This window comes from Hippoglossus stenolepis, chromosome 12 (assembly GCF_022539355.2).
Source record: "Hippoglossus stenolepis isolate QCI-W04-F060 chromosome 12, HSTE1.2, whole genome shotgun sequence".
Classification (NCBI taxonomy): domain Eukaryota; kingdom Metazoa; phylum Chordata; class Actinopteri; order Pleuronectiformes; family Pleuronectidae; genus Hippoglossus; species Hippoglossus stenolepis.
Genome location: NC_061494.1, coordinates 17,955,265 through 17,967,389, shown reverse-complemented (window position 1 = coordinate 17,967,389; position 12,125 = coordinate 17,955,265). Strand labels below are relative to the sequence as shown.

The following is a 12,125-nucleotide window of genomic DNA, read 5'->3' as shown; positions in this document are numbered from 1 at the left end:
TGCCCCAATACCTGTCAATATCTGACCCCGTCTGAGATCCCGTGTCCACACTCTACTACACACTGAGTTATTAAAAGCCTTTTAAACATCTGTGGTCTCACCCATGGAAACGACAGAACTGATAAGCGGGGCTAAGTATAGCTCTAATGATAGACCTCATACAGAGAGAGGAGAGCACAGAGGATCACAGCAAAGTCAAAGTCGAATCAAGTCACCAGCCTCTGAGCACAAGACTACAACACACGTGGAGCCATGCAGGAAAAAAAGGATAACCACAGTGTATTATCCTGAATGACCTCATCTCTGCGGTAATAGATCCCTCACGAAAAAGTCTTTAGGGTCAGAAATTATACAGGAAAGAACAAAAGGGATTTAACCCTTTAGTCACGAAGACCTGAAAGAATGACAACACTGCCCACAGAGGGAAAGGATGACTGCAGTAGAACCGTTTTAAGATATGAACTGGCAGGAGATTCTCTTCTGGCGCCTGGGTGAGAGCATGCAGACGGCAGGACGGGTCATATAAATTCTGCTGCAGTAATCACATAGTTTACAGGACATCAACACCGAAGTCAGTCCTGATTGCCTAAAGCTTTCAAGTCAACACATTTCTCAGCGTCTTCCACGTGTATGACGCCTCTTTTACATCCAGGAAAAGTTGCGGAAAATGACCTGAGCAACTGACTCGGACATTTGCATACTCGCCCCTATACGCCCCCCCCTAAAATTTCAGGAAGATGTCCGGACTTCGGTGCCTGTGTGAAAGCAGCATCTGGAGAGCCACACATCCCCCGCATTGCTCGACAGTGACTCCCTCTTTCTGGCACAGTCTCACAAATGACTCAACACTTCTTTGTGCTTGTGCTGCAAACACAAGGACACTTATCAGATGGCCTTGAGGCAGCCCTTCATCTTCACGCATTGCTAGATTACTGCGAGGCTGAGGGTGAGGGTCACACACAGTCTGTTAAGGAAACAAAAACTTCCCACTGCATACGACTGCAGTTTGGGGGGTCTTTAGCAGGCAAGTGCACAGTGGAGACACTCAGCTGTTGTTGGGAAGGGGGGGTCAGATTGTAAACACACCCTCAGCCAAGGTGGCGCTCCAGGACCCTTGCCAACAGGTGCCGGAGGAACACACACAGAGATTTGCATGTGTGTGTGTGTGTGTGTGTGTGTAAACGCGACCCCACCCAAACACTGGGACACCATAAGAGTGTCCGTCTCACTTACACTGAGGGCAATCAGTCATGCCTTATCCTAATGTGTGCTGGCGTGTTGATGCAGTGGCGCTTTGCACTGTCTGGGCTGTAATGGATCATAGCCTAAAACGGTACACACTCACTCTCTCGCTCTCTCGCTCTCTCTCTCTCTCTCACTCACACACTCACACACACACACACACACACACACACGCTTATGAGCATTGACTGACAGCAGCTTCAGTGGTGGTATAAGAATATGAATATGTGAGGCAGCACTGCATGGTATATAAAAACCCAGGTTAAATTTGAACTCCCCGTCTGCTGCAGACAACTTTATGACACCAGTGAAGGCGCCTTGAGTCATCTTGAGCTTCACTTTAATCCAGTGAGGAACACACATGTCAGTGGTGCATCTCAAACGAGGTCGATTCCCTTCAAAAACCCATCCAGAGACACAAACTGCAACACTAAACTGGATCGTTCCAATTCATCATGAGATCAGCGTGCACCATTCCTGTTATATAATTAGTAACCTTGCATATGTGTTGTTACATAAAAGGCCTGGCCGTCATCATTCATGGTACACTGGCTGTTTCTGGGAGGGTTTTATTATCGTGACAGTGGGGGGTTGATGTTGTGGCTCCTTCCGCCTGAATGGGCAGCACAGAGGAAAACCACTCACAACATCATCTAAAGCTCTTGTAGCGCTGATTATCTTCAATATACTGGATTACACTCCCAGTATACACAGCAAACACATATATGTAAGGTTGGAGTTGTGATACGGCCCAAAATTATATATATATATGATCATGATAAATGTCCCATTAGTATTTCTTTAAAGTTTAAGGCTTCATTTTTGCTTTCTGAGTGAAGGTTGGGATTTTAAAATCAAGTTTATTTCAATCAATCAAATTTTATTTGTACAGCCCATATTCACAAATCAGAATTTGTCTCATAGATCTTAACAAGGTGCAACATCCTCTGTCCTTTAACCCTGAACTAAGGAAAAACTACCATAAAAAACTATTAACATGTGGAAAAAACATAGAAACCTCAGAGAGTGAGGGGTGCAATAGATACTGTGTGTAAACTGAACACATTAACAAAAATTACAATATTTACAACATCGATTAGTTTGTAACTTAATGCAAAGGTGTGTTTAAAGTATTTATACAAAAGAAAATGGCTGATAGAGGTGAAGGGAGCAGCAATGACTATTACAATGGAGGAATGGTAGAATATATGAGTTGGCATATTGTATATCAAGTGGTTTTGTTGTAGTTATAGAGACAAATAGAGACAAATACTATAACTGTGTGTTATTGTATCTCCTCACTATGTTGAACACAATGCAGAAGCAATAAATACATATATACTGAACTTTTGGTGTATTGCAATTGATGAAAATTATATATACAAGCCAGAATTATCCCCATGCATGGCTTCAGCCACATGTAGCCTGTCATTAGGAGATGTATACATGTGCTAACCCGTCATTTCACCAGTAAAGACAGGATCTGACAGTGATAACAACGTGTGAGCTGCTTCATGTTCAGTCTGATCCCACTCACCTGTATCAGGCTGTCAGGAGAAAGTCCCTGTGATGACTCCAGTGGTTTAACGATGGCAGCATGTTGTCATTCACTTTACTCAACAGTCCACGGAGGCAACAGCACAGCCGAGCTAACGGGAAACCAGCGACCGGGGAATAAACGTGGGAGAGTTTTACGTCTTTTCGTGACGTGTGAGAGTTTGACGTTAGAACTAAATGTCGCTAACCGGAGCTACCGTGTCCCCGCCGAGCTTTTTACCTCCCATGTCCACAGCGACGCTCCCGAGTCTGTCCGGAAACACGCGAGTAGTTCGACTCGTCAAGTCTCGGTGAGTTCACGAGCGAGAGACAGACGTGAGGTCCTCCCGTGGAACAACGACGTGTGGTCGGTGAACACACACACGCACGGTAACACACACCGTGGACACACACTGTTTCCTCCTCTGCAGCTCCTCATCACACACACACACACACACACACAGCTCCTCTCGCCTCCAGGGGGCGGAGCGCGCACACGTCAGCTGGGTCTCAAAGGGCGAGTCTGGATCATCATAAAGTTCAAACTCCTGTTGTTGGTTTATTGGTTTGTCTGAGTGATTGGTTTCATTTCATTAGATTTTTTTTATACGGAACTTATCTCGTATACGCAGGCCTGAATATATAAAAACATATAGTCAGAATCAGAATCAGAAATACTTTATTGATCCCAGGGGGAATTGTGTTTGTTCCAATAGCTCCATGCAAGATTAGAAATATAAGCTTATAAGATTTACAACATATATAAAATAAGTAGCCTATATTGGCTATATACACACATACATATATATATATATATATATATATATATATATTAGGGGTGTAACAATTTCTTAGTTTTATCAAATAAGGGGTGTAGCAACCCCACTCCAAATCCAATTCAGTTAAAGGTCCAGTGTGTAAGATTTAGGTGAAATGGATCTAATGGCAGAAATTGAATAATAAATAATCCTAGTGATGTTTTAACTAGTGTGTTTCATCTAAATTGTACAAATTGTTGTTTTCTTTACCCTAAAATGGACCTTTATATTTAAATATTTTTTACATCAGGAGCGACTCCTCTCTACGGAGGCCACCATGTTTTTTACAGTAGCCCAGACTGGACAAACTAAACACTTTTTGAGTTTTTACCACAGGTTCTCTTTCATGTTTGGAAATGGAGGGTGAGATGAGGGGTATTCAGCTGCAATATGCAACGTCACCACTAGATGTCACTATATCCTACACACTGAACCTTTAAGACCTCAGTTTTTGAGATAAGGTTTGGTTCATACCTCGTTTTTGGGGGTATATTTCCTTTTTGGGGGGGCTGTAGTCGGCACGTTAGAAAAAGGAAAATGGGGGTATTAAATCACCAACATTTGGAACAGTAGAACAGTGGAACAGTACATGTTGTTGATGAAGTCTGATACCTGATGTTTTCTTTTTTCAAAATACACGTTCAATCTACGTAATTAATAGGAGCTTGCAGGTTTTGAAAAATCTTCCTTGGACCAAACTCCCTTTATAAAACTGCCTCTTTTAAAGCCACGTCTCATTCTACTGAGCCCCTTTTTTTTTTCATGCTACAACCTAAATGCATTACACGGCTTATGAGCAAGGTAGTCAAGGCACGTTGTAAAGCAGGAGTTGCCTCAAGGCTGCTTTCGTTTCAGGCTGATACGATGCTCTCTTTTGTAAATTTACATTCAATCAAATTTCTAAAGGCCACGTGATTTAGCCCTGAGGGTTTAGAGCCCTGAGGCAGCTGCTCGCCCCAAACTCCTACACTTTACCAAACAGATCATTAACAAACAACCGGCAGATTACATGTATGACTTAGAATGCATTCAGTGGTTTCAGTGGTTTGTCGCACCGATGCAAACTGTTACTCACCACCGCAACCACCAGAGTGCAGCATTTTCTTTATTATTGCCTTTGACAGTTCTTCTACAACTCAGTTGTCCAACCTTAACACACATGTATTCTCTTAACGTGTGTGTGTGTGTGTGTGTGTGTGTGGCTGTGTCTGGCTGTGTGTGTGCGTGTGTGAAATACAAAGGGACTTTCAAAGTGAGAAAGACAGAGACAGATATGAGTGACCACATGTTCTCTCTGGCTCTGTGGACCTATGCCAACTTCAAAATGACCTATAACAAAATCAGCCTCTCTCTCCCTCTTTTACTCTCTCTCTCTCTGTCTCTCTCTCTCTCTCCCTCTCAGTAGGCACAGCTTTGTGCCCCCGCCTCATCTTCCATCTCACCAACTTTCAGCGGCACAATGTCTTGAACCTGCACCGAGCTCAGATACCTGTGCTCTCAGGGAGCTGATGTGAAGGTAATGAACGTCAGACAGACGGTGGAAAAGCAGAGAGGAGGGGTTAGATAAGGCAAGAATGCAAAACTAGATGGATCAAACAAAAAGAAAACGCACAGACTGGTGAGGAGGGCTGTTAAAATAACACACTCACAGAGGAGCCAGAGAGAAAAGTGGGATTCTGCAGAACAAGGGATTAACAAAAGCAGAAAGGAGTGACACAGGCCCTGGTAAGATGTTTTTTTATTTTTTTCCCTTGAGCAGTCAGGGGGATGGAAAATGACTTGTTTGACTGTAATAACTTCCTCAACTGAAAGCTGAATGCTCTCTCCATGTAATTCAACCCTCTGTTTCCTCTCTAATGGAAAATGATTGTTTTCCTGAGGCTCAATGAGGTGCATTGTTTCCTGCCACATTATGGGAAACGCCTGGAAATAGAGTTACAGACGGTAAATGACACAGCGGAAGAAAGAGGAAAGAAAATGAGGAGAAAGAAATGTGCATCTATTGACTCAAATGGATTGAATCCTTTAGGGTTGTTTATTTTTCACATTTTAGCTCAAGTGTTATTGACATTGAGAAAAAATGATAATGCTGAAAATAAACAAGAAAATGCTTTATACAGAGAAAGAAACCACAGATCTGATTCAAAAATAAGAATGATATAGTCCAGTATTTTCTTCCTGCAGGAAAATCTGTCAAATTCCGTCGTCGTCGCCCGCTGGATGTGTCCACCATGACCCCGAGTTTGATATTACTGCTCCTCAGTCTTCAAGCTTTTGCAGCCATGGTGAGTAACTTTGTGGCTTCAGGCTAAATTTGACATATATGCTCTTATATTTAGATGTAAATGTCTGAACACTAATGCTGAATATGCATTAAAACTACAATTTTTTTTTTAATAAAGCATCGTCGTATGATTGTTTCAGGACCTGAGGATGTTTGATAACAGATTTACAACTTTCAACAAATGTATAATGTGGGTATTTTGTGCACACAATCTCTGCTCCTTTGTTTTCTGCTGCAGTGATGAGGCGTGCTTTGTGATCGGAGGGTTAAAGGGGGATTTGAAAAGTGTGGCTGCAGTATTTTGAGTCAGCTGTGCACCTGTTTCCCATCTGATGTGGGAGGGCTCAGGGGCAGATGTGGTCCAGGGGCAGATGTGGTCCTGGCGCAGACTACAAAGTTTCTGAATATAGAAGTTTGGGGTGAATGAGTGTAGATGGATGGGATTTTCAACCCAAACCATTTTCACTGTGGAATAATTCATTTACAGCACATCGGCATGTTTTAATGATTTAGAGAAGAGGTAAGTCTCTTCACTTGTGATGCATCAAATTATTGTTACGTGTGGGATACGTCTGTTTGGTTCATGATCCAGGGTTTAAGAAGTTAAGTTCACAATAAAATAGTTTTATTTGAGTTTAGTGCATGCCAGTGGAATGACGTGGAAACATAACAAATCAATGTATGAACATTTTATCGTCTTCCTGGAGCACGATAAGGAACTTTTTTAAAGTATAGTTTTTGTCAATTTTTAAACTTTATTTAGTTGGACACAGTGACGCAGAGAGAAGCTAAAGTGCCTCCAACTTTTCCTTTAAACAGCACTGAAAAGAAAGGAGTCAAAATCTCGAAGAAAATATCAAACAGTCCTTCACTATACAACTCAACATGTTGGAGGACTGGAAGTTATGACATAAATTTTTTTATGAGCCTTTGAGAATTTTGAAGTCCAACACTCAAAGAGTCTAATTACATGAGGAGGAGGTCCAGTGTTTGACAGATAGTCACCAGCCGGGGCTGTAAGTCCCCAGCTGACACACAACGAAAGTCCCAAAAGCAGTTATATTATGATACAAGAGCTTCTACAAGAATGTTATATTTCTTGCCCACATTTGGTTGGTGTTGTCCAACGATGCACTAAAAGTATTTGTGTGTGTTTGTGTGTATCAGGGAGGCAGAGCCCAGCGCCGACAGAGACAAGCTGAGGAGAGCCTGAGACCATATATCGGCAGAGTGGAGCCAGGTAAGACTTGAATGTACGAGACAGTGGAGCATTTATCTGACTGTGTGGCTGTTATTAATCTCTCTGTATGCAATTCTTTCTATTTTGAGTCAACATGTGCACAACCTGGCATTTTGGACCAAATTGATTCATCCAGTGCACTGTTGATCAGTTCTTACAGCTGAACAAGTGGACTGCAAACACAGATGTAAGATGTAAAATTTTGCATCAAGGTTTCTTTGTGTTACAGAAAAGCTTTGTGAGTTGCTGAAATGCCACAGTCCAGTTGGATCTTGGTGCCAAGTGGTTGAGGAGGACGGAGTCCTGGTCCCCAAGTGTGTTTGTCCTCAGTCCTGTCCCCGGTAAAAACACCTCATGGAATTTAAACCGACCACACGTTTATTTGTGACACTGATTGTTTTTGACCAGCAGATAAACTTGACTGGATTTGTAACATGTGTAAAAGATGCAGATTCTGTGAGCAAATCATAAACTACAGTAGTTTACTAAATCCAGCTGTGCACACACCATGATTCATTCTCATATGCTTTTGCATGTTGGGCACTGCCTCCTGACACCAGGCAGAGGGCACCAGTGTGCAGTGTTCTGGGAAAAACCTACAAGAATGAGTGTGTGCTGCACAAAGCCGCCTGCAGGAAGAGACGCCGCACTGGACTGGCTCACACAGGCCCCTGTCTGGGTAAAAGCACAGCATCAGATGTTACACACAAGTGTCCACATGTGCACTGCAGGTGTCCAAACTGTTAAAGCTCTGTTATCTCTCTTCATCAGTCCCCAAGGATAAATGCACTGAGGACGAGTTGGGCCAGTTTCCATATCGTCTGCTGGACTGGTTTCTGCTCCTGAGTCGAATGGGAGAGTCCTACACACCTGCTGCCCCCCCTCAGACCTGCCTCAGCCACGCCCAGAGGACGCAACTGGCACAGGTAGCTGGAGTGAGCCTCCATCCAAGTGGAGAGGATGCTTGTAGAGCAGTAAACAGGATTTATTGTCTGTGATGACCTCAGCTATACAGATGATGCCAATAAAATCAATACCCATAACAAAGTGTGACCATCCAGAGGAAAAACATACCGAGGGATCACTTTTTTATTCCTCATGTAACTTGGGACTGAACATAAAGTTGTTTTTGACACCAGACACCTTGTTACATATAAACCGGGCCTGTGTCTGGAGAGAAATCGATGTTAACAACTTACTGTAAGTGGCAGGTTCTTGTGTTTCTTGTGGTGGAGTCATTCACATAATGAGACACGCAGCAGTTCTCAACAACATCATGTATAAATAGGATTTGGTCAATAATCACTAAATTATTCAATGGAGGTCTAACTTATTATCTTCCCTCCGGCCACCTTCACCACCTGACCTGAAATAAATACAAATTTAAAGCTTGGCTTTATTTTGGATGTTGTGAAAAATAATCTGCAGATCCAGATTATTTTGAAAACACAACACTATGTTATTTGCCACATATTCTCAGTGGTGATACTCGCATGTTGATGTTTGAAGTTATGTTTACTTTGTTCACATTGGAATATTTTAACCTCATGGTGGCGCTAAAAGAAAACTCCACCAACGCTATGGTCCTCAGACCATGAATCAGACCTAAACTGTAAAGATCCGCCCCCATGTTAGCAGATGGGACATGGGTGAAACTAAAAAGTCAAAAAACACATCATATAAATGTTTCCTCGTGCCATTTCCTTCCTTATCACACTGAAATATGTTTGTTCTAGTGTTCATGTTTCAGATTGGTTTGGTTTTGAATAAATATTTGATGTTGTAAAATGGGTTGAAATGTCAGAACAGATTTTGCTGCCTCGACTCCATCCCCCGACAGCTACTGTGCAAACTCTGGCTCCTAATGATGTCTACAGAGTATTTTGGTTTCTCGAGACGCAGTGTTGAAGTTTGTGTTCAGTCTGTGGTAGAAATCCATCCAGTTGTCTAATTATTGAGAGTGTGGGTCGAAGGGACTAATATATTTCGTCTGGATTTTCATTTCATTCATTGCAATAATAGAAAAGTGCAAACATTGATAAGTTTAACTGGCATTAACACAGATACTTTCTTTTTCTCTGTAGAAAAGATTTGCTCTTCTGGACAAGAACAAAGACGGCAAGTTGAGCCGCAGGGACCTGAGGAAGCTGCGTTACAAGAGGATGCCGCTGGAGCACTGTGCCACGCCATTCTTTCAGTCAGTCCCACCACCCCCAGCTATAATGCTACAGCTAGGAGATGTTACCTGTTTGACCCCAGGAGGAAATTATACAATGATTTACTCAGATATTGTCAGGATGCACATACAATCATAGCGTTCTCGTACATGAACGAATGACTCCTGATTAATTTTTGGTGTTGCACGTATAAGCCTGTAGCACATATTAACTTTATGATTTGACAAGAGGAAAGATCCTTACCTGTAGGTCAGTAGCCTAAGGTAAGAACAGTCTAATTACCGAAACACAAAAATGTCACACAAATGCCTTTCGCCTCCGATCTGTGACCACGTTGCACCTCCCACCATGCTGTTCTCTCTGCATGCCATCATCCATCCATCCGCCACGCCAGTCCCCGCTCCCCGTGTCCTCCTCCCCTCCCCTCTCATGACCCACACCATCCCTCCATCTTCATACTCCTCCTCCACACTTCTACCACTTTCCTTAACCCCTCTTGCGCTTCCTACTTTACTTTCATCTTTCCCGCAAATAGACTATATCCTCCGCCTCGTTCTCTGTCAATCCCTCTTTCGTTTCCGCTCTTCTCTCATTCTTTCATCCCTCCATCTCTCCCCCCCCTTTCTCGACCATCCCTATACTCCCATCCAGCCTCCCGTTTCTCAGTCAGTCTGCAATGACAGGTTTTGTGGGAGTCGGGGCTGGTGGTGTCAATGTCAAACCATTCCCAGCAATGATAATGTTTATTACCCACTGTGTGTCCCGCTGCCCATGGATTAACACAAATTGAAGGAATACCCTTCAGAGATAATGCCGCAGGGCAAAGTGAAAGACGATGGCTGTTGAAGAAGAACCTCGATGGCAGTTGTCTCTGCACGTGAATATATCCTGTCTCTGTCATTTCGTGCTCGCAAGGTTGCCGGCTCATGCAACGCCTGCATGGGTTCATGAGAGAACGTGTGAATGCATCTGTTTGTGCCGTCGCTCTGTCGTCTGCCAGTGTCATGTTGTGAGGTCACCGTATGTTGTTCTGTGCCGTGTTCACAGGTCATGTGACCAGAACAAGAACAGGAAGGTGACCCTGCAGGAGTGGACGGCCTGTCTGGTGGATCGCTCCGAGGCCTGGTTCTTCAATTTCATGGGTTAGTTACAACTTTTGAACAAAATGTGGGAACTCGCAGATAAATGATAAAACATTATATACTTATTAAATTATTAATTTATATACAAGGATATACTTGTAAATTGTGGGGCAATAGAAAAGAATTAATTAAATTAAATCTTTAAATTCCAAAGAAAGAAAGTGGAGAAACCAGACTACATCATTTTAGATAGATAGTTTTCAATGTAAAATATTTCAGTAAATTAAAATTTCAGCATTAACTATTAAGTAGTGATTTGGTTTATTTATTACATCCGAGTCTTTGAGGCTATTAATTCCCTCTATATGGCGTCCTCTTGATGTTATTGAGATTTCTTTGCAATCCAAACCCATAAGACATAAGTATTTAAGAGGCTTTTTCTTTATGTGTCTCACTTATATTACAAGTCTTGCAAACTGAACTTGACTCATTTTTGTCTGTTTCTCCCACAGCAGTGAGAATGGGTTCCCGCAAACTGTGTCCAACGATGAAAGAGCACAACTTCTGACCTGAGAAAATCAATCCCTGCATCTCTATCGTGCCTGAACATCATCACCCTTACCTGATTAAAAAGGACGTGTCTGCACACGAGGGTCACTCATCTGTGTCACTCTGCATTTGTAATACAGTCATTTATCACGTCTCACAGTCTGCTGCTTGTGTGCACATTCATGTGTGAGCTCAAATAAATGTCTGGACACACTGACCTCCAGTATTGTCAATTACATCAGCTGACATTTGTGTTGTAAAGTAGCAGCAAGCAATAGGCAAGTCCCAATTTGAAGGGCATGCTTTGAATAACCAATTAAAGGAGGAGAGTGACAGCGGTGCAGACGGACAGCGTGATGCGCGGAGGATGACAAACGAGAGGGAGATAAAGATAAGATGGGAAAGAATCGCTTAGTGTGAGATGACGTGACCGGAGAGGAGACAAGGAGATAATAAAGGGGGTGAAGGGGAGAAGTAGAGGAAAGTGGCGAGGGATCGGTAAGGGACTGAAGGAGGGAGGGAAGGAGGGAGAAGTACAAAGTGTGTTTGTGAGAGATGGGAGGAGGTAATGCACTGTAAATGGGAGTAGAGAGTAATGGAGTAATGCATAAAAAATGGATCAGAAATGAGGGAAAGACTGAGAACGGAGAGAGTGAGGGGGGGAAGGGACAGTGGAGAAAGCAGGAGTAACTGAGGAGAGGAGGAAATGCAAGAAGGGAAAAAGAGAGACAAGTTTTGATGCTGCAAAACATCTTCTCTACAGCCGGGTCTCTGTAAATAGCATCTCGGAGCATGATGCAGAATATGTGAGACGCTTGACCCCCGTCAAGGTCAGAAAAACATGACTTTTTGTATGTGTGCACGATGTGTAATGTATGATGCTCTAACTCTTGTTATTTGTTTCCCTCTGTTTTATGCGTGTGAAATTGTGCGTGTTTGTGTTCATAGATCAATAGGATGGTGGGTGTGTGTGTCCTGGGGTGGATTCTTTGGTATGTGACTGGTTTCTCTGAACTAATTAGCCTTCAAATCTACCACGCCTGAAGGATGAGGAGGAAGAAACCAGAAGATGGAAGAAGTGTGTGGGGGGGGGGGCAGATTTTCAGGACTCAACGTGAGATGCAGATTCGGTGCAGATGCAAAGGCAAACGAGAACCGGGGACTCGCTTCCTCAACATGTTGTGCGAGGAGAAAGCG

The 12,125-nt window shown here is 43.0% G+C and overlaps 2 protein-coding genes across 8 annotated transcripts in view; one reads left to right on the top strand and one right to left on the bottom strand.

Moving 5' to 3' along the window:
- The window catches only part of ccser2a (coiled-coil serine-rich protein 2a), a 57,315-nt gene extending 54,084 nt beyond the window's left edge, over positions 1-3,231 (bottom strand). For 6 of the 7 annotated variants that reach the window (XR_004698086.2, XR_004698085.2, XM_035173375.2 and 3 more), the window contains exon 1: positions 2,780-3,231. The gene's annotated coding sequence lies outside the window, so the exon portion shown is untranslated. The remainder of the gene's footprint in view (positions 1-2,779) is intronic. The other variant, XM_035173376.2, reaches the window with a different exon arrangement.
- A 1,545-nt stretch (positions 3,232-4,776) lies between these two features.
- Positions 4,777-11,084, top strand: sparcl2 (SPARC-like 2). Its single transcript, XM_035173381.2, has 9 exons — positions 4,777-5,321; positions 5,781-5,881; positions 7,048-7,120; positions 7,350-7,461; positions 7,681-7,799; positions 7,892-8,046; positions 9,205-9,317; positions 10,345-10,439; positions 10,892-11,084. Exons 2-9 carry the CDS (start codon positions 5,828-5,830, stop codon positions 10,945-10,947), a joined length of 777 nt encoding a protein of 258 aa, XP_035029272.1. The 5' UTR covers positions 4,777-5,321; positions 5,781-5,827; the 3' UTR covers positions 10,948-11,084.
- The last annotated feature ends 1,041 nt before the right edge of the window (positions 11,085-12,125 follow it).

Excerpts from the sequence above, each read along its gene's own strand:
- sparcl2 (XM_035173381.2), top strand. The coding sequence starts at position 5,828 with ATGACCCCGAGTTTGATATTACTGCTCCTCAGTCTTCAAGCTTTTGCA. Across the intron at positions 5,882-7,047 it reads TTCAAGCTTTTGCAGCCATG|GGAGGCAGAGCCCAGCGCCG; the intron begins GTGAGTAACTTT and ends TGTGTGTATCAG. Across the intron at positions 7,462-7,680 it reads TGTCCTCAGTCCTGTCCCCG|GCAGAGGGCACCAGTGTGCA; the intron begins GTAAAAACACCT and ends TCCTGACACCAG.